General features: G+C 40.5%; 1 protein-coding gene across 6 annotated transcripts in view; it reads right to left on the bottom strand.

Moving 5' to 3' along the window:
- Positions 1-4,685: 4,685 nt before the first annotated feature.
- LRBA (LPS responsive beige-like anchor protein) overlaps positions 4,686-20,082 on the bottom strand; it is a 787,622-nt gene continuing 772,225 nt past the window's right edge. For 5 of the 6 annotated variants that reach the window (XM_047856873.1, XM_047856875.1, XM_047856876.1 and 2 more), the window contains 4 exons: positions 19,620-19,721; positions 16,068-16,264; positions 11,672-11,823; positions 4,686-5,836 (listed from right to left, as the gene is read on the bottom strand). In XM_047856873.1, the coding sequence (XP_047712829.1) occupies positions 5,746-5,836; positions 11,672-11,823; positions 16,068-16,264; positions 19,620-19,721 (542 nt within the window). In that variant the 3' untranslated portion in view covers positions 4,686-5,745. The remainder of the gene's footprint in view (positions 5,837-11,671; positions 11,824-16,067; positions 16,265-19,619; positions 19,722-20,082) is intronic. The other variant, XM_047856874.1, reaches the window with a different exon arrangement.

The following is a 20,082-nucleotide window of genomic DNA, read 5'->3' as shown; positions in this document are numbered from 1 at the left end:
AAAAAGGAATGGGTGAAATTAATTTTGTAGTATATTTTATTTAACCTAGCGTGTCTACAGTATTATTTCCACATGTAACCAAAGTAAAAAAAAAAAAAAAAATCTTTGAGATTTTTTTTTTTTTAATCTTTGAAATCTAGTGTGTGTTGACAGGCACAGCACATCTTGGTTTGGACCTGGCACCTGTTGAGTGTTTCACAGCCCATGTGGCTCCACTGGCCACACTGGATCGTGCCGCTCGAGAGAAAAGCCCCAGACAGCTCTCGGTCTTTGTTCCTGTTCTTTTTTTGTTTTGTTTTTGCATATGATGTGAACGACCATCTAGAAAGAATGCTTATCCATGTTTTAAGTGGGATGGGCTGGTTTCAAATTCTCTCAGCAGGTGAGAACACTGATCCGAACCTGTGGCGTGAAATCAGAGCATGAAGCCCCTGCCATTCTGTTGCCTGAGGCCTTGATGTCCACGACTTCATGGGAAAGACCCAAGAGCGGAGAACTTCAGTGGTCACCATTCATTAGGTGCCGACAGAGCTGCTGAAATGTCAGAACCTTAAACTGTGTTGTGAGAAGTCTGTGCAAATTGTGGGCAGCATGAGCCGAGCCCTCTTGTGTGTGTGTGTGTGTGTGTGTGTGTGTGTGTGTGTGTGTGTGTGTGTGTAGGTCTGTTGTGAAGGCCTCCCGGTGTGTGGTGGTGCTCATAAAACAATGATCACCCGGAAGAGGGCAGCCAGAGAGGTGAGGAGGACCATAGCCCTGGCAGCCAGGGACTGGTGGGAAACACCATACGGTGGTAGTTAGGGGAGACCAGACGCACATCTGGTAGATGTCTTGAGCTGAATGAAGAACTGTTCCGTAGCAGGGATGGTGGTCCAAGGTTAGCAGGCAGGAGTTATGAAGGGCCATACGTGAGTGCAGAGTCTAAGACTCTAGCCAAAGGGCAGTCCAGTGACAGAATTAGCTGCTTTCTGAAGGAGTGACAAGCCAGTCCTTGAAAATGCTTAGCTGCTAAATAAGAACGACCAGAAAAGTTTATAGTGTACAGAGTATTTCATCCTGTATCATTTGAGCCACACCACATCCGTTAGAGATATTAATGTCCACATTCCACCAGTAAGGAAACTCAGAAGGACCAGGAGCTCATCCAGGCATGCTGGAGCTGGGACTTGCGCCTCTCGGTTCCCCAGGAAGCTATCCTTACGACTGGGCTGTCCTGTAGGTGCTCAGAGATGCTTTACCTGGGACATCTGTGTCATAGGCAGAGGGGGGATGGTCTAGCAGAGACACCTGACAAAGTGGTAGAAAACTGAGGAGGCCTGACAGGTTATCACAAGCAGGGGTGGGTGAGTTCTGTTAGATGAGGAAAGAGTAGTTTTTCCAGAAGGAAGCTGATACATGCAATTTAGCTTAGTCTTAGCCAGTGGATTTTTTTTTTTAAGTTTGCTTGAGAGCCTGTGTGAGTGGGGGAAGGGCAGAGAGAGGGGGGGGGAGAGAGAATCCTAAGCAGGCTCCATGCTGTCAGTGCAGAGCCTGACATGGTGCTCAAACTCATGAGCTGGGAGATGGTGACCTGATCTGAGATCAAGAGTCAGACACTGAACAGGTGCCCCGTTGGCCAGTGGATTTTAAGAGGGCTACCTTAGGGTAAAACCTATGGCCTTGAACTCAAAGGCAGTTAGCTGTGGGAAGGGGTTGTTCTCATTGAACAGCTGAGGGGAAGGAAAGGGTGTTTTGGTACACAGGCATTTTGCTCCTGCCCTACCCTTTCCCAAACCTCTCTCATTTGTGTGCTCAGGATGGTTTCAACCCTGTGGGCCAAGTTTGGTGGGTTCTGAGGCTTGGGCACCTGTCTGTGCCGAGGATGAAGTCGAGTCTGGGGAATGTCTTTCAAATTGTCCCAAGTCCAAAGCTGCAAAGCAGCCAGTTGCTTCCTGCCAGGTATGAGGAAATTACAAGCCTGCCCAGCTGCCCCGCCCCCCACCTTGGTTTTGGCAAGGAAAGATATTCCTTAACGTGAGACAGAAAAGTAATTCTTTTCATGTTTCTAGCATATGACTGCTGAGGTCTCAGAATTCATGGGAACATTTGTGGATGGCCGTCTTCCCTTGTTGGATAGTCTGTCTCTGGAAGACAGCTTGCCGAAAGACCAAACCACACTCAGTTTCATTAAAAAAAACGTCCCTTGGTTTGAACAATTTGAATTTTTGGTTTGTAGCAGGGAGGGCTGGGAGTGATGTATCAGTGTCATTAATAATAGGCTTGGATTTTTGTAAATAGTGATCTTATGATTTTGAGGGACCAAAAAGTGCAAGATGGATTCAACTCTTCAATGTGAAAGAAAAATACAAATGAGGATTTTCCCACACATCTGAGAGGAAAGAGGAGAGACAAAAGGAAATGTAACAAATGTTTTTTGTATTTTGTTATTTTATTGGTTTGCTATTATTATGGTCTTTTCCTTCCATTTTTTAGTTTAGGAAGTTGTGAAACTTCCCAGCTTCCTTATGCTACAAACAAGGGGGAGTAGCTAGGCTGGTAGCTCTCCTAACTGAAGTAGAAAACTCTTTGCCCAGCAGTGGGGCAGAATAGCCAAGTTTGGGGCCCTGGCATATTTGCTGATACACATGCTTTATGCAGATTTTGGGATTTACGTCCTGTCCTCCTCCTCTTTTATTTGTGAACATGCTTTGTCCTAATGTGATGTCACATGATGGCGTGAGGCTGGGGGGCTGGCTGCTACTCCACGATCTATAATGCATATGAGAAACCGGCAGACCTTCTCCACCAAGCTCAGTGGTGGGATCCTTCATACTGTGTCGTTGCAGAAGGATTCTGTATCCTTGGTCTGCTATGTTCTTTCAGAGTGATGGGGGGTGGAGCAGGGGCAGGACTGATGCAGTAAGAAGGACCAAACCAGGCCCGTGATTTGTATGGCCAGGAGCTCTTGAAATCATATCCAGTAAAAACATGTCACAGATACCTAGTGAAAATCTCTCTCCTAAAATTCCTATCTTGGTAGATCTGTCGTATGCTAACTTAATTGAATTCTAGTTGCTGAAAAGAGTACAAAGTGGATGTGCTTTCTGGCTGCTCCTGGGATTCCCAGCCATCACCTGCAAACTTGACCCACACCCCATCTGCCAGCATGGTGGAGGAGGGGGCCACATGGCACCAGGTGTGCATGGTCAGGCCCCTGGGCTCTGCTGTCGGATCTGAACGGAAAAGGAGAGCCCAGGTTCCATGTTACCTCATGTCCTACATGCAGCTTCTTGGGGTTCCTGTGCAGGGTACTTTGAATCTTCATGTCCTATATGCTAAGTAGAACTAAAGTGTGATGTCATTTCAGGGGGCAAGATCATTCCTTTTTATTGAATTAATGAGATTTATTTATGGATGTCTGGTGTACTCTGGGGGATAAGATTCTCATCTAAGAGTGAATCATTCATCAGCATGTATCTGTGCTTGTCAAGTTTTCATGTCCTATATTCGCTAAGCCCGTACACTTTCTCTCAGAGACCTAGTGCTATTTCTTAAATTACAGAGCCTCAAGGACTTGATTGGTGACTTTTCGGTAAGAATCAATACTATCAGGGAGGAAAATCTGAATTTCTTGAGGCAGTGCACTTTAAAAGGAGCTGTAAATCACCGTATATAAACTGAACACCCAACACTTTGAACCACGTCCATGTACAGAATGTCTTACCACGCTTCCCGTCTGTTGTAGGGCATCCACTTTCATCGCAAACCACCTCAACTTTGACTTTTTCTCCTAATTGGTTTAAATTTATTTGGAGTGTAATGGTTTCTTTAAAAAGTAGTTAATACTGGATAAAGTAGGTGAATGCTGAATAAATCCAAACAAATATGGTAAACAGATTCTGTCATTAAGCAACCCTTATGTTGACATGAACTAGGTTTGAGTAAAGGAACACAGAAGTGATACATGTTGTCATGCTTCTGTATTACTTTGTGTTTCTGTTACTTTTCCAGAGTTGTAAGTTTTAAAAGCAGTATAGGCAGTGGAGGCACCAATTTTCCTCTTAGATTCCAAGAGGAAGCTGCTTTATTCACTTTGCTTTAAGCTTATAAAAATAGGGTAGTTGAGGTATCAAATGCTTGGCATAAGGACTTAGGTATTCCTGATTTTCTCCTACCATTTTCTCTAAAGTTTCTAAAGTATAACATCAGAGGGTAATGGCGGTGAGGATGCTTAATTAATTTACCTGTAACTTGCATATTTCTTTGACCTATGATGTACTCACATTTGACTTTTTTTTCTTTCTTTCTTAATGGTTTATAAAACAGTGGTGAATCTTAGATATAGATCTAGTGTTTTCATCAGCGAAGTCTTGGTAGGAGGGAGCCAAAGAAGGCCCATGTTCCTGTTTTCATTCAACAGTGTCTCTTATTGGTTATGGTTCAAAATCTGGGGCTGAACCAGAGTTTTTTTGGGTTTTGTTTTGTTTTGTTTTTTTGCAAAGAATTATCCTTGTTTTAAAATAGAAGTGAAAAGATAGTATTTTCCAAAAATTCAATTACAAATGCCATTTTATTTTTTTCTGTCAAACTGAGTTGTTCCATTCCAAATCTCTGCTTTTAGCGAAGAGCTGAGTGTTGGGAAATAGGAAGGGACCCCTTTAGGTAAGCTGCAAGGGAAATAGAGATGGATTGTCGGTTTCAACTCAAAGTTCACAACTTACAAAGAATTTATTTATGCAATACAGACCTTTTCTCAAATATTTTTCACAGAATTCCACACATCAATCTACTAGAAAAGTAGAATTATACACCAAAATAACATGTTTCTCGGTACAAATTGCTACTCAAAGGAAGGTGAAGATATTCAGTAACAAATAGAAGGTGAAATGGGTGTTGCTTAATACAGCACCTGGTGGCCTCTGCGCTCAGACTGGGGTGGGGGAGGGGAGCTCTCGCTGATGGCTCTGCCTCAGTGAGTGGGCACGGTCAAACCTTAGGGGTGAGCTTTGGTACCTGCGTTTTACTTCAGAAGAAAAGCAAAAGTTGTGAGCCCACGAGCATTCCCATCCTGTCATTTTGGTGTACTACGAAGATGACGTATTGGGAAAAAATTGTAAATAAAAAACATTGTAAATACTTCACACTTGCTAGAACATGAGATCCTTTATGTTAAACACACAATAAAATAGCCTCCCCCAAACCATAATTTTCTAGGTCTAAAGCATGCCTGAAGAATAATATTGATAGAAATAATTCACTGAGATGCTTTAAATTACATTTACCATAATTTAAACATTACTATGTAAATCCCAGAAATTTCAGTGCTGATGAAGCACAATTGCTTGGAAAAATACAGGACCCAAAGTACAGCATAAAATTCCCTATACCCATTACCCTATTTCTTAAAATCATGTCTTTCTCAAGATTACAGATAAAGGGGAAGTGTTTTTTCATAATATAGCTAGAATAAGTGGGTTTACTTGCTCCACTGGATATGTTTCCATAATTGGTGAAAATAGACTTCTCATTATGACTAAAAATATAGATTTTTTTAAACTACAGAACCCAGCAGCCAATTTTCTGCTTTGCTATTCCCCCCCCCAAAAAGTCAAGCAAAGTCTACAAAAATAGCAATTAACTTTAAAAAATATTTTGCTTCTTTGAGCAAATTTAAGTTACATTCAGATGTGATAGCTATTTCTAAGAGAAAGATGCTGCCCATTCCTTTCCCTGCCTCGGCTGAGGGCGGGGTGGATAAAGCTGTCACCGTCAGTAGCGGGTTTGGTATTCGTGATGCCACCGGTTAAAGTCGTTGTAAAACAGAACGATGCTTCCTGAGGCCATGCCAGAAATGATGCACCTGGGAGAAGCAGAGAGAAGGAGGGGTTTACAAACCTATTTTTTCCCTAGGGATCTGTTACTAAAGAGATAACCGCCCTCCCCAAATCTACAAGGTAAATACAGAAGATGGCAGTGAAACCTAACAATTTGTGAGAATTAAGGTATGTTTTGTGATGATCAAAATGACAAGCCACTAAAACCTGGACAGACTTGATAATTTCTAATGTGGGGCTGGCTAGTGAGCCCTGATGTTTATTTTTACATATATAAAATGGAAGCATAGTTGACACACGATGATCCATTAGTTTCAGACGTACATCATCATTCCACAACTGTATTACCATGCTCACAAGTGGAGCTACCATCTGTCACCATATGATGCTAGTACAGGACCACTGACTCTGTTCCTCTGCTGTATCTTTCTCCTATCTTTTATATGAGGTATCAGAACCAAAAGAAACTCAAACGTAATTGCTGGTGAAGGAGGAAGCACATAGTTAAGTGATGGAGAGCTCTCTAACAGGTACAAAGGCAATGAAGAGTGAGAAAGCAGTGTGTTGACTGTAATTTGGGCCAGGCCATGTTCTGCAGAAGATCTGGGTAGGGGCTTAGTCCTCGTAAAACCGTGAACTCACTGAGATGATCACTGAGGACAGGAGCTATCACTGCTTGCTCCCCGTCCCTGAGAAGGTAGTGCAGGGAGAACACGGAGAGCCCTAAGACTGTTTATTTTTAATTTTTAACTTTTGAGAGAGATCGAACGTGAGCTGAGGAGGGGCAGGGTACACAGGATCCAAAGCAGGCTCTGTACTGACAGCAGAGAGCCTGATGTGGGCTTGACCTCATGAACCAGGAGATCACAACCTGAGCTGAAGTTGGATACTTAACTGACTGAACCACCCAGGTGCCTCACTAAGATGAATGGTTTAGAGGGAGCCTATTAGATCTTCCTCTGAATGGTCTGGTTAGAACCAGTCTTTAGAAGTCATTTTCAATATCCTTCCTACTGTCTCATATCAAAATTAGAAATTAAAATATGCCACTACCAAAACACCAAACACAAAAGAAGGCAGTAATGAGGGAATGAAAGACAAAAAAATGCTCTAAGGCATACAGAAAACTTATCAGTAATTACTTTAATTATAAAGGCACTGAACTCTCCCATCAAAGGAGACTGGCAGAATGGATTAAAAAAAAAAAAAGATCAAACTATATGCTGTCTACAAGAGACTCACTTTAAATACACAAAAAGGTTGAAAGTGACAGGATAGAAGAAAATATTCCATGCATACATTAATGAGAGCTGGAGTGGTTATACTAATATCAGACAAAATAGGCTATCAGTCAACATCTGTTATGAGACAAAGATACTACATCAATTAAAAGGTCAACTTATCAAGAAGATATAGCAATTGGAGACACTGTGTTCTAGACAACTGCAATAAAGCAAGTCAAATGAGTTTTTGGTTTCCCAGTGCATGTAAAAGTTATGTTTACATTTACACTGTAGTCTATTTCTATTTTTAAAAAATTTGTATGTTTTATTTTTGAGAGAGCGTGAGTGGGGTGGGGCAGAGAGAGAGGGAGACACAGAATCCAAAGCAAGATCCAGGCTCTGAGCTGTCAGCACAGAGCCCAACACGGGGCTCAAACTCACCAACCATGAGATCATGACCGGAGCTGAAGTCAGATGCTTAACCGACTTCAGGTGCCCCTATAGTCTATTAAAGTGTACAACAGCATGTATAAAAAAAATAGTGTATATACATGAAAAATACTGCTAAAAATTGCTAACCATTATCTGAGCTGTTTGCAAGTTGTAATCACAGATCGCCATAACAAATGTAAGGAGAACGTTTAAAATGGGAGCATTACCAAAATGTGACAGAAACATGAACTGGGTAAATGCTGTTGGAAAAATGGTAGTGATGTATTATTTACCTAACACAGGATTGCCACAAAACTTCAATTTGTAAAAACAGTATCTGTAAACCACAATAAAATGAAGTCTGTCTGTAGAAACTTAATACACCAAATATCTGAGCCCCCAAGAGATAGGGAGCCAAAACTGAAAGAATTGAAGGGAAAAATAAGCAGTTCTACAACAATAGTTGGAGCCTTCAACACCCCACTTTCAGTAATGGGTGGAACGACCAGAAAGAAGAGGACCTAAAGAATACTAAAATCCAAGGGGATTTTAAAGCACACGACTCTTGGTCTTGGGGTCATGAGTTTATGCCCCATGTTGGGTGTAGAAGTTACTTAAATTCTAAGAGGGGGAGAAAAACTAAGTGGACCTAATACATATGTCAAACACCCAACAACAGCAGAATAGACATTTTTCTCAAGTGTGCATGGAACATTCTCCAGGATGAACCATGTTAGGCCACAAAACTAGTCTTAAATTTAAAAATCATACAAAGTATCTTTTCCAATCACAACAGAACTGAAGTAGAAATCAGTAACAGAAGGAAAACTGGAAAATTCACATAGAAATTAACCAATGAGTTGAAATCTTAACAGAAGTTAGAAAACACCAAGAAAAATGAAAACAAAAAAAAAAAACCAAAAGTTAATGCAATGCTAAGAGGGAAATTTATAGCTGTAGATACAGAATTTAAAAAAAGATCTCTATCAGTAACCTAATACTATACTTCGAGGAACATGAAAAAGAGAAACCTAAACCCAAAGCTAATGGAAGGAAGGAGATTATAAAGATTAAAGTGGAGATAAAAGAGAGGATAGAAAAACATGGGAAAAATCAAGAAAACGAAAACCTGGTTCTTTAAAAAGATTAGTAGAATTGACAAACTTTGAGCTAGATTAAGAAAAAAGGACTCAAATTACTACAATCATAGATCTATTACTTCCAACTTTACAGAAATAAAAGATTATAAGAGAATACTACAGACAATTATATACAAACAAATTGAAATGGAAATGAAAAAAAAGATTTTAAGTAATCTCTATACCCAGTGTGGGGCCTGAACTCACAACCCCAAGATCAAGAGTTGCATACTCCACCAACTGAGCCAGCCAGGTGCCCGTGAAATGGAAAAATTATTAAAAACACACACTATACCAAAACCAAATCATGAAAAAATAGACAACCTGAATAGACTTACAAGTACTAAGGAGACTGAGTCAGTAATCAGAAGCCTCCCAATAAAGAAAAGCCCTGGACTAGATGCTTCAATGGTGAATTCTACCAAATATGTAACTCTTATTACTCTTCTAAAATCTGGAGAGGAGAGGAGAGAACACTTTCTAAGTCATTCAATGAGGCCAGCATTACCCTGATACGAAAGTCAGAGAAAGATGCTACAACAAAACTTACCAATATCCCTTATGAATACTGACAAAAATCTTCAATAAATGCTAGCAAACCTAATACAGGCACATATTTAAAGGATTAGATACAACCAAGATGGATTGATTCCTGGAATGCAAGGATGGTTCAACACAGAAAAATTAATCTACCACATTAATAGAATTAACAAAAACTACATAATCATCTCAATTGATGCACAAGAGGCATTTGACAAAATTCAACATCCTTTTATAGTAAAAAAAAAAAAAACTAGGAAAAAAAAGGAAAGGACATAAACACAATAAAGGACATTTATGAAAAACTCACAGCTAACATCATACTTCATGGTGAAGACTCAAATCTTTTGTGATCAGAAACAAGACACAGCTAATCACTTTTACCAGTTCAATATGGTACTGGAAGTACCAGCCAGACCAATTAGGCAAGGCAAAGAAATAAAAAGCATCTAAATTGGAAAGGAAGAAGTAAAATTATTTCTATTACAGATGACAAGATCTTATATTTAGGAAATCCTAAGGATTCCACAAAAAGTTAACAAATGCAACAAAGTTGCAAGATATAAAATCAACACATAAAAATAAGTTGCATTTCTGTACATGAACAATGAAAAATCTGAAAAGGAAATTAACAATTCTATTTACAATAGCAACAAAACTGAATAAAATATTCAAGAATAATTTAATGCAGGAGGCAAAAGACTTGTACACTATAAACCACAAAATATCGCTGAAAGGAATATAAATGTAAAGACATCTGTGTTAATGGACTGGAAGATTTAATATTATTAAAGTGATAATGCTAGCCTAAGCAATCAAGAGAGTCAACCCAATCCCTATCAAAATCCATTTTTTTTTGCAAAATTCATAATGGATTCTCAAGGAACCCCAAAATAGCCAAAAAACATTCTTGAAAAAAAGAACAAAATCAGATATTTTATATTTCATGATTTTCAAAACTTCCCACAAAGCTACAGTAACCAAAACAGTCTGATACTGACATATAGACAACTAGAATGAAGAACCCACAAATCAACTCTGACATGTATGGTCAAATGATTTTTAACAGGGTGTCAAGACAATCCAGTGGGAGAAAGGACAGTCTTTTCAACAAATGATTTTGGGAAAACTTGATACCCACATGCAAAAGAATGAAACTGGATCCTTATCTACTGTCATACAGATATTAATTCAAACTGGATCAAAAGCTAAATATAAGCATTAAAACTATAAAACAGAGGAAAAGCTTCATAACATTGGATTTTGCAATAATTTCTTGGATACTGCTAAAGCATTCACAACAACAGGAAAAAAAAAGTTGAAAATTAAAAACTTGTACATCAAAGGACATTATTAAGAGTGCAGAGTCAACACCACTAGTCATTAGGGAAATGCAAATCAAAACCACAATAAGAGAGTACTTCACACCTATTAGGATGGCTATTATTAAAAAATCCACAACCAAAATATAACCTGTGTTGGTGAAGATGTGGAAAAACTGGAACCCTTGTGTGTGGCTGGTGGGAATGTAAAATGGTACAGCCACTGTAGAGAAGAGTTTGGCAGTTTGTCACAAAGTTAAACAGAATTACTATGTGACTCAACCATTCCACTCCTGGGTATCTACCCCAGAGAAATGAAAACAAGGATCTGAACAGATATTTGTATGCGAATATTCATCACAACATTATTCACATTAGCCAAAAGGTGAAAACACCCAAAATGTCAGATGAATGCATAAACAAAATGGCATATACTATTCAGCCTTAAAAAGGAATGAGGTTCTGAAACATGCTACAACAGGACAAATACTGTATGATTCCCCTTACACAGAGTACCTAGAAGAAGCAAATTCACAAACACTGGAATTGAGCTGGAGCTCTGGAAGGGAAAATGGGAAGTTAGTGTTTAATGGGACAGAGCTTCTGTTTGGGATGAGGAAAAACTTCTGGAAATGGGCAGTGGCCATAGTTGTACAACAGTGTGAATGTACTTAATGCCACTGAATTGTACACAAAATAAATGATGGTAAATTTTATGTATATGTTACCTCTATAAAAAAAATCAGAACTTAAATGAGTGTAGAAGCAGCAAGATGCCAAAGATTACATTCCCCAAATTTACCACTTAGAAGGTTTTAGGAAATAAGGCAAATCTCTCCACAAAATCCTCATGGACATACAGGCCTTTTATATTCTACATGTTTACGGTTTTTAGTTTTTATTTTAAAGTACTCTAAGAAATATAAAAAGCTTTATGGCAACATAATTACAGCCTTTGTTACTTAAATCTTATCTATTACTAGAGAATTCAGCCTTTGTCTAAGAGTGGCAATGCCATCAAAAAGAAACATCACGCTTTTTAAAAAGTATCTTGGAAACCCCAATATTTACTGGATTTTTTGATTGCCCAGGTGACCCCCACAACCCATGGTGACCCCGATAACCCAGTCTATCCATCAGACCATTTAAATAAATTCCCTCCAGTTTTTAATATCACCATCAGTAGACCATGATTTCAGTGTTACCTCTGGTCGTAAGACAGGGCCATGGCCCGGATTCCAGCGTCACAGCCCGGATAGGAGAAGAGGTGCTTGAGGTCAGACACCTGCCAGACCATGACCACACCATTGTCTCCTCCTGTGAGCAGGTACTGCCCGTCTCGGCTCAGCTGGATGGCCTGTGAGACACAGCAATATTCAGTGGAGATGTGGTCCTAGGAGAACTCCGCCTCCCACCCCGTTTAATTTCCACACCACGAAGCCACTGCAATGCAGGGAGAGATTGTATGCATGTGTTCCTAAGGAGTTTTTAGGAAATCATGAGTTACAGAAAACTTCTGCCATTTTTCAAAAGTCAAATGGACAAAGTAAGGCAATGTCTGATGTTTTGTTTTTGTGTTTTTAATTTTTGATTTTTAAAGATGAGGTGGCAAAATCCTCCAGTTCTGTGAATACTATTTAGATGGTGGACTAGAATCAGTGCTCTAAAATGAGGAGCCTCATGGCACCTCTCCACTTGTACTGTGGACATGCTAAGAAGCCTATTTTGTACCAAGGCTATGCAGACAGTACTAGCTGACCTCATATCGCCAATAAAACACTGCTGCCTTTGGGGCTGCAGCCCCACGGGAGAAGGCCAACAGTTGTAGTACCTTCACTGGGCCTGCTGGATTTTTATAGCAGGTTAGGAAGACAGGTTGGTAGAGAACTACAGCTTCCAGGGTGATTAAACCCCAGGTGAAGCATTTTCTTCTTGCCTCAGGACTGACCGCTTCCTGCCAGTACTGAACAGGAAGTACACACATGGAATTTGCTCTTCGATCCCATAAATTGGGCCAAATGTGGACCAATGCTTGTTTTTATAGGACGTTTTACATTTTTAATGGTTGAAGAAAAATCAACAGGATATTTCATGATGTGAAAATTACATGAATTCCAAATTTCAGTACCCATAAACAAGGGTTACTGGAACATAACCACGCCCATTTGTTTATGGCTACTTTCGAAAGTGACTAACAGAATATAGAGCCTGCAAAGCCTAAAGTATTTGTTACTTATCCCTTTACAGAAAAAGTGTAAACACCTGTAATCCTGTGTCCACCTGGAGAGTGAAGTGGGAATATAGATGGTGCAAACAAGCCAGAAAGGAAAAAAAATCTAACTTCTGAAAACATATCTACACTGTCCTACACTCAGTTTTAGTATAGTTGCCTTAAGTCTTTAACCTACCCTTTGACAAATTTTTTAAAAAATCATAGAAAAGTAAGGGCCGTTTCATAGGCATTCAATTCATATTTATGCAAATGCCAACTTTTACTGGTCTCTTAAATGTAGCTTCTTCTCAAGAATACAAAAATACATCTAAGAAATAAAAACCCACGTGTGGAAGATAGTTACATGTAAGAAATATTCTCTAAATCTTAATACAAATAGTAAGATTTTTCAATATAAGTAAAAATCAATATCCTTTCCCCCCATTCACTTTACAAATAGCGATCTCTAGGGGGTATCCAGGAGCTGCAGTAAAAACTAGGACAAACAATTATTTGCTCTACTTCTAAAATTCAGCTGATGAAAATCCATTAACCTTATGGTTGTGGTTCATTTGAGTTTTATACTTGAGGCTTTTTGCTGGATAAGTGCTATATTAAAATACAAATTAAAACTATTAATCTTTAACTCTTTGTACTAGTAAAGAATCTCTAATCCTAGTCTATCTGGAATTTAAAGCCTGGATTTTTAGGATTATACATTTATCAGCATCCAAAACATTTTAATGAGCCTGGGGCCTGCCAATGTGAAAAAGTATTTTGCTGGCCTTTCTCATGAGGAACCTGTCAAGTTCCCCTGGAGGCAAGAGTCAGGGTAACATTCACTAAATGGCACTCTGTCTTCTACTCAAAGCAGCCCTCACATAGTTCTTAACTCTAACATGCCTCCCTCAGTACCCAGGCCGGGTTGAGCCTAACAAGTTTAAGAGGGCCCCAGAGACATGCTTAGATCCTCCTCTGCAATCCAGAGTGCCTTGGACAATGCCACTGCTGAACTGGTTTCTACAGCCAGAGTGGTTGGCTGGGCATGATCACATCCTAAAACACAGCTTCCACAGAAAAAAAAATAGATGAGTTCCTGTGGGTGAAATGGTGGCTGTCCTTTGTTTAGGGTAAAATAACTTTGCTGCTCTGTAAAAGCTGCCCACTTCATTTAAGTTACTCATTAAGACATCTAAACACTGCCTAGTTGATGTGCTATGATATGTTAACCAAATGCCACTGAACAATCTGGCATCTAAATAAAAACAGGTGGGAAGCCTTGATTAGTGCAGAGGTTCCCCAGGCTGCCTGCCTGCAGGGTTCTCAGTATTTCAAAGAAACTTAATTTCTGGTCTGAGCTGATGACTAATTTGTTTCCATGGTCTCCTTTCCTGATACAGGCTCAGACTGCAGGGCCTGCAGGATGGAGCTGGAGATTTTTGCTCTGTGATGTCTCTTACTCTTTCCCTCTCTCCCTCCTTCCCTCCCCAACGCAGTTAGCTGTGAAAGTGTCAGTCTCTGGAGCCATGGGCAGGTAGTGCCCATTTTAGGCAAGCTTGTTTTAATCACACAGTTGCCACTTCCAAGTTAGTATGATAAAGTGCAGGAGTGCTGGGAAAAAGGCAACGGATTGTTTAAGCCTAAAATCCAGTGGGAAATATTACAGGGGAAAAAAACAACAATAGCTACAGGGCAGAGAGGAAAAAGCATGTGTGTATGAACAGTCTGCAGAAAGCCTCCTTCCTACTGCCTCGAGGAACTTCCCAGAGCCTTTCGTACTAACTGAAATGCCACAGATATTGTTTTAGTTAGCAAGGGATTTCAAATTATTTTACAGATTTATTAGTGTACCTGACAGTATAATCGTAACTCAAAGTGACAGATTATCAACATTATTATTGTAAAGAAAAGAGGAAAGGAAAATCCTCTGATGTGTACTTGGTTTAAATGAAGTATTATGGGAAAGTAGGGAAAAATAAAAGCTGAGTATGAGTGCATGCTTTTGTGGTAGAGGCAGTCAAAATACAATGAAGAAAACTCAGAGAAAAGGAGAGGACATTGACTGAATTAAAATTCAGTGCTATGATATAGAAGCAGCAAGTGACCTTCATTTCATCTACGTAATCTATAGTTAGGGTTGTTGTTTCTTAATACTTCCCTGATCCCATATCTGTTTACTTGAGAAGGGGGTGATCAGGCTAGATGTGGGAAACTGGGAGAATTTATGTCATCTAAGCTGCCCCGGGTCAGGAGGAGCAACAAATAAAATGTCCAGAGCCAGCCTAAAAAGCCACACTCAGGGGCAGAGGCATTCCCAACATGTCTGAGGTTCCCTCACTGTACAAGGTCACACATACCTCCAACCTCATCTCGGAAAATGACAGGAATACCTCAGCTTCACTTTATTTTAACCTGCACCAGCAAGTTGGGAGTGAGAAAAGAAGAACCTTGAAAAAATAGCCTCTCCAAAGAGCAGTCCTCAGTGTTTCCTTCCACCTCTAATACTTCTGGAATCGTGTCCTGAAAATGAAGCAAGACTCCAGAAGGTCCACTAACATTACCCTTCCTTGTGTATCCAAAGGGGAAAAATGTCTGCCTAACGCACATCCTAATTGGAAGCCAACTCCCTTAACTTGGCAAGTGCTGGTCTTGTTATTCACAAAGAAGTCTGAAAGGAGATACTAATCCTAATAGTCATAATCCCCTACCACTCCCTCCGGCAGCCTATCCAGGTGTGAAGAGGAGCCAGTTTTAGGTGTGGTCTACTGGACCACTGCAGTTTTGATGCTCAAACAACAACCATGTACAGTTAACTTTCTTAGACTAAAAAAAGCTAAACAAGGCCACGGAAAGCCACCCAGGTTGGCTTCACAGAACCGTAAGAAAACTCTCTGCTTGGGGCGCCTGGGTGGCGCAGTCGGTTAAACGTCCGACTTCAGCCAGGTCACGATCTCGCGGTCCGGGAGTTCGAGCCCCGCGTCGGGCTCTGGGCTGATGGCTCAGAGCCTGGAGCCTGTTTCCGATTCTGTGTCTCCCTCTCTCTCTCTGCCCCTCCCCCGTTCATGCTCTCTCTCTGTCCAAAAAAAAAAAAAAAATAAAACGTTGAAAAAAAAAAATTAGAAAACTCTCTGCTTAAGGCTTGCTTTGGGCTTCACAGAGGGATCTCTTGCACTGGGCTCTCTGAGCGATGCGATCAGCACAGCAGGACATGCTGTGGTCTGTGAGATACATAAGCCTCATGCACGTGCTACCTGATGATTTTCTTTTGGTGTGGAAAGAGGCCTTCGGTGACTAAAACAGAGGTCTCTCTAGCGAACCCTCTCCCTCCTCACCTGCCACACTTGGGAGGTCAAAATCTATAATGGTGACAAAGTCCGTAGCACACTCACCCTTATGTTATCGTCTGTTTCCATAGTGGCCTGGAGTTTCCCATTCACACTGAATGTACAGAAGCAGCCATTTTCATAGAATATGACACAATGACCCTCTCTTGAAGCCTGAATGAGTTTTGGTTTCAGGCAGTTTTCAGGACCCTCCAAAGTCCTTAACAAGTCTCCATTCATGGAATGTATGAGACATGGTCCTTCTAGGAAAAGAGGAGAAACAACAGGCAAAATTTTTTTAAGGATGACAAATGTGAAAATGAATCTTGAGCACAAACAGGATCAAAAGGCTGCTTGTAGCAAGCCTTTAAAAATTATTTATCTTACGTATGTTATTTCGCAAAATGTCCTCTGCGTGCTGGCCAGATCTCACCTCCTACTTGGGAGAGGAGAAAGCCAACTCATACACATTCAAGTTCACTTTTCCTCAAGCGACAGGAAGTTACTTTATGAAATGATTTATGCTAAGAGATGATAAAAACAGGAGGCATTCAGAAAGGAACAGGACAAATTTCAATTCCTTGAGGAGCTTCCGGGAAGGCTGGGCCACAATTAAACACAGGCTGCCGTCGAGCTCACTGTGATGCTTTGCCTGTGTGTCACAGGGGCCCCAGCAGCAGTGGCTGCGCTGTGGGCCAGTGTGGGGAGAGCTCATTAGGGCAGCTTCCGGAGGCTTCAGCCTTCTGCCTTCCCACTGCTTGCTACTTCACAATGAAAGAACGTCCCTGGTGGTCCACTTACCCATCCTCCACTTCCCCATCCCCTGCCACCCACACACATAAATTCACATGGAGATCCTTCTGCAACCAAGTGCACTTGCCTGCTGCCCCCACTGTGGGTGGCACCAACCACTCCCAACCCCCAGGCTGACCTCCAGGCTGAGCTGCCTGAGGAGGATGGGAGCTGCAGGTGAGTGCATACATCTCAGAGTGTATTTTTATTGAGCACCTGTCACCTGCAAAGCTAAGAAGGGGTAGGTCACTGAAACCACCTGTGTGATGAGTATGTTCTAAGAGATGTGAGTCAGACAAGAGGAGTAATGAGCATAAGGCCTGCTGATCTCCAGGCTAAGTTACTCATGCCTCTGGGGACTTGTGATCTCTGTTTCCCACAGGACTACTAAGGGCATGGCCTTTTGAAAATAAGGTTCTTGGCTTTCTCTTGACCGCTCAGGAGTTTGTAAGTTGTCTGTGTTCTCAGCATAAATACATACCAGCAGCCTCTGCTTCACACAGCGGCAGCACTCGTGAATGTCCATTATCATTCTAAATGACACCAGTCCCTCACCACCACAGTTCAAACTTCAGTTTTCACAGTGATGGCATAAAGTTCACGTCTGTGACCAGCTCTTCAGTCCACAAATCACTATGTAAATAACAGATGTGCATCCTGAATGACCAAGCACATCATTTCCTTTAAAGTCTGTCAGTGAGTGGTCACTGCACGTCTGTTACCCATTCGTGCACAGGGAGCAAACTGTGGTTATGGTTGTGCTGCTTCCTCATCTCTGGTGATAAACCCATGTGACATTTTACAAAAATGGATAATCAAAAGAGAACACTGGCCACAAAGGTGAAACTGCACGAAGGAAATTAAAAGTGATAAACCTGAGCGTGAACTTTATACTGAATATAAATAGGGTTACAGAAGAAAGAACTGATTCTGGAAATTTGACACTGCTGAGGAAATTAGTGAAGAAGAACTTATTGACATAGATTAGAAAAGGGGTTGTAACAAAAATGATGTCCCAGAGGTGATGCCAGCAAAAACGTTCACTTTAAAGGAACCCTAGCCAGGGGCAGTGTAAGTTGCGGGGGGGCCTGGGTGGCCCAGTCATTTGAGCATTTGAGCATCTGATACTTGGTTTCGGCTCAGGTCATGATCTCATGGTTTGTGAGATAGAGCCCATGTCAGGTTCTGCACACTGTGGAGTCTGCTTGGGATTCTCTCTCTCCCTCTTTCTCTGCCCTTCCCCCACTCAAAATATATAAACAAACATTAAAAAAAAAAAAAGGAACCCGAGGGGATGTTTCATGACGTTGAATGCACAGAAGATAAAACGTTGGAAAGTTACCCAAACTTAGAAAGGAGCATGACAACTGGTCGAGGCAAAGACAAGATTCTTGCTTGTTATCTTAAGTTATATTATACAAAGAGAAAGAGGCAAACACTATGCAAGTACTCTTTTTAAGTTTTTCAAAAAGAAAATACTTTAATTTTCAATGTTTCTAATGTTTTAAATTATAGTGTACTGAGTTTTACTGTTTTTCTCATGCCTATATATACACATATAACTGTATATGAGAATTTTTAATATTGTGACAAAAAATTTTTAAAAGCCATGTAATAACCACAAATTTTGCCATTGGCTCTTATGATCACTTTTCATGGTTTCAGCCTGCATGGTCATTTTTATGACTCTGCACTACCATGCAAAACAAGGATAACCTTTAATATGATAGGTTTATTTTATATGTCTAATTTTGTTTGAAGATTTTATTTTTAAGTAATCTCAATACCCAGTGTGGGGTTCAAACTCAGAACCCCAAGATCAAGAGTCACATTTCTACAGACTGAGCCAGCCAGTCACCCCTATGTCTAATTTGGATCATGCAGTGTCTAAGAACTTGTTTGCTCAGGATATATGAAATTACTGGGCATAAGAAAGGAAAAACTCCAGTAGGCATAGAATTCTTGCCATCATTATTTCATTGCTTTGACCAACTAAATTTTTAAACACAATCTTTTGAATATTTAATAAGTCTTGTTAGCTAGACTAAGTATTATAGTTTGAGACGCAGATAAGGTGAGTCAAATGCTCAATGCATCCCCATCAGATAACCTTCAAAGACATAAGATTACGGTACTTTTTTGTGTGTTCAGACCTCAGCTCAGGTCCATATCCTCAGAGATAGATAAACCTCAGAGATGGAATAAGCAATGAATTAGAAACAACTCGGTTTCTGGTCAGATCCTGATTTGTTGTGTGTGCTCTCTGAAGGCTCGCTTACTATCTATGGCCTAAATACATGATGATGCTGCAAGGGCAGACCTCTAAGCAGACCAACTTAAGTATCTTTCCACTCCATTCTCAATGTCATCCTGGCTCCTGCCTAGTTCTAAGATTTGGAAGTTAAAACAGTCTAGGTCAAGAGTTTCTATGAAAACTCTTGATGTGTGAGATGAAACCCAGCCCAGAGTCCAGAAGAATAAATAGACAAAGATGTTCCTTGTTCCTGCCTCCCTCTTCAAAGAACTTCTGTGAAATACAATTTTCTGCAATGACGTCAATGTTCTGTATTTATGCTGTTCAGTACAGTAGCCACTGGTCATGCGTGAATAGTGAACACCTGAGAAGTGGCTTATACCACCAAGAAACTGAATTTTAAACTTTATGTAGTTAACTTACACATTTTAGTCAAACAGTCCTATGTGGCTAATGGCTACTATAACGGGCGGCATGGCTCAGAGAAAAAAGTACCAAATCCATCTTGGGCGATTTGTTACCAGAAGACACCAGAAAACGCACGTGACTTTATGAAGGTGCCACAGATTTACCTTTGGAACCACTTAACACGAGTCCTAGCTCAGCGCAAACGGCAGCACAAGTGATCTCATAGTCGTGGCCTGTCAAAATGGCCCGGGGAGTGGTGGGCTCACCTTTAGGAACAAACAGATAAAAACAACAAATTAATTCAAGTTCACACAGGGGATTACCTCTCTCTACTCAGCTCCCTCTACCTAGGCATTCCTATAATGCCTAAATCTTTAATTCACAGTTTGGAAATCTGTCCAAAAATTCTATTTTAGGACTAGATCCAAACTATATGCTAGAGTATGAGGACCACAGTTGCCAAATTTCGAATCTTTACATGATTATATCAAACAACAATGGTTGAAAACAGAGTAAAATAAGACAAAAATCTGCACTGTAGAATGCCTCAGATACTTTCCAAATATAAATATAAGCCCCTTGTTTAGATGATTTATAGACTAATGATTATAAAAGTAGCAACTCTGG

The sequence above is a fragment of the Prionailurus viverrinus genome, chromosome B1 (assembly GCF_022837055.1).
Source record: "Prionailurus viverrinus isolate Anna chromosome B1, UM_Priviv_1.0, whole genome shotgun sequence".
Lineage (NCBI taxonomy): Eukaryota > Metazoa > Chordata > Mammalia > Carnivora > Felidae > Prionailurus > Prionailurus viverrinus.
The sequence above is the reverse complement of the archived record's forward strand: the minus strand, read 5'-3'. Positions and strand labels throughout refer to the sequence as shown.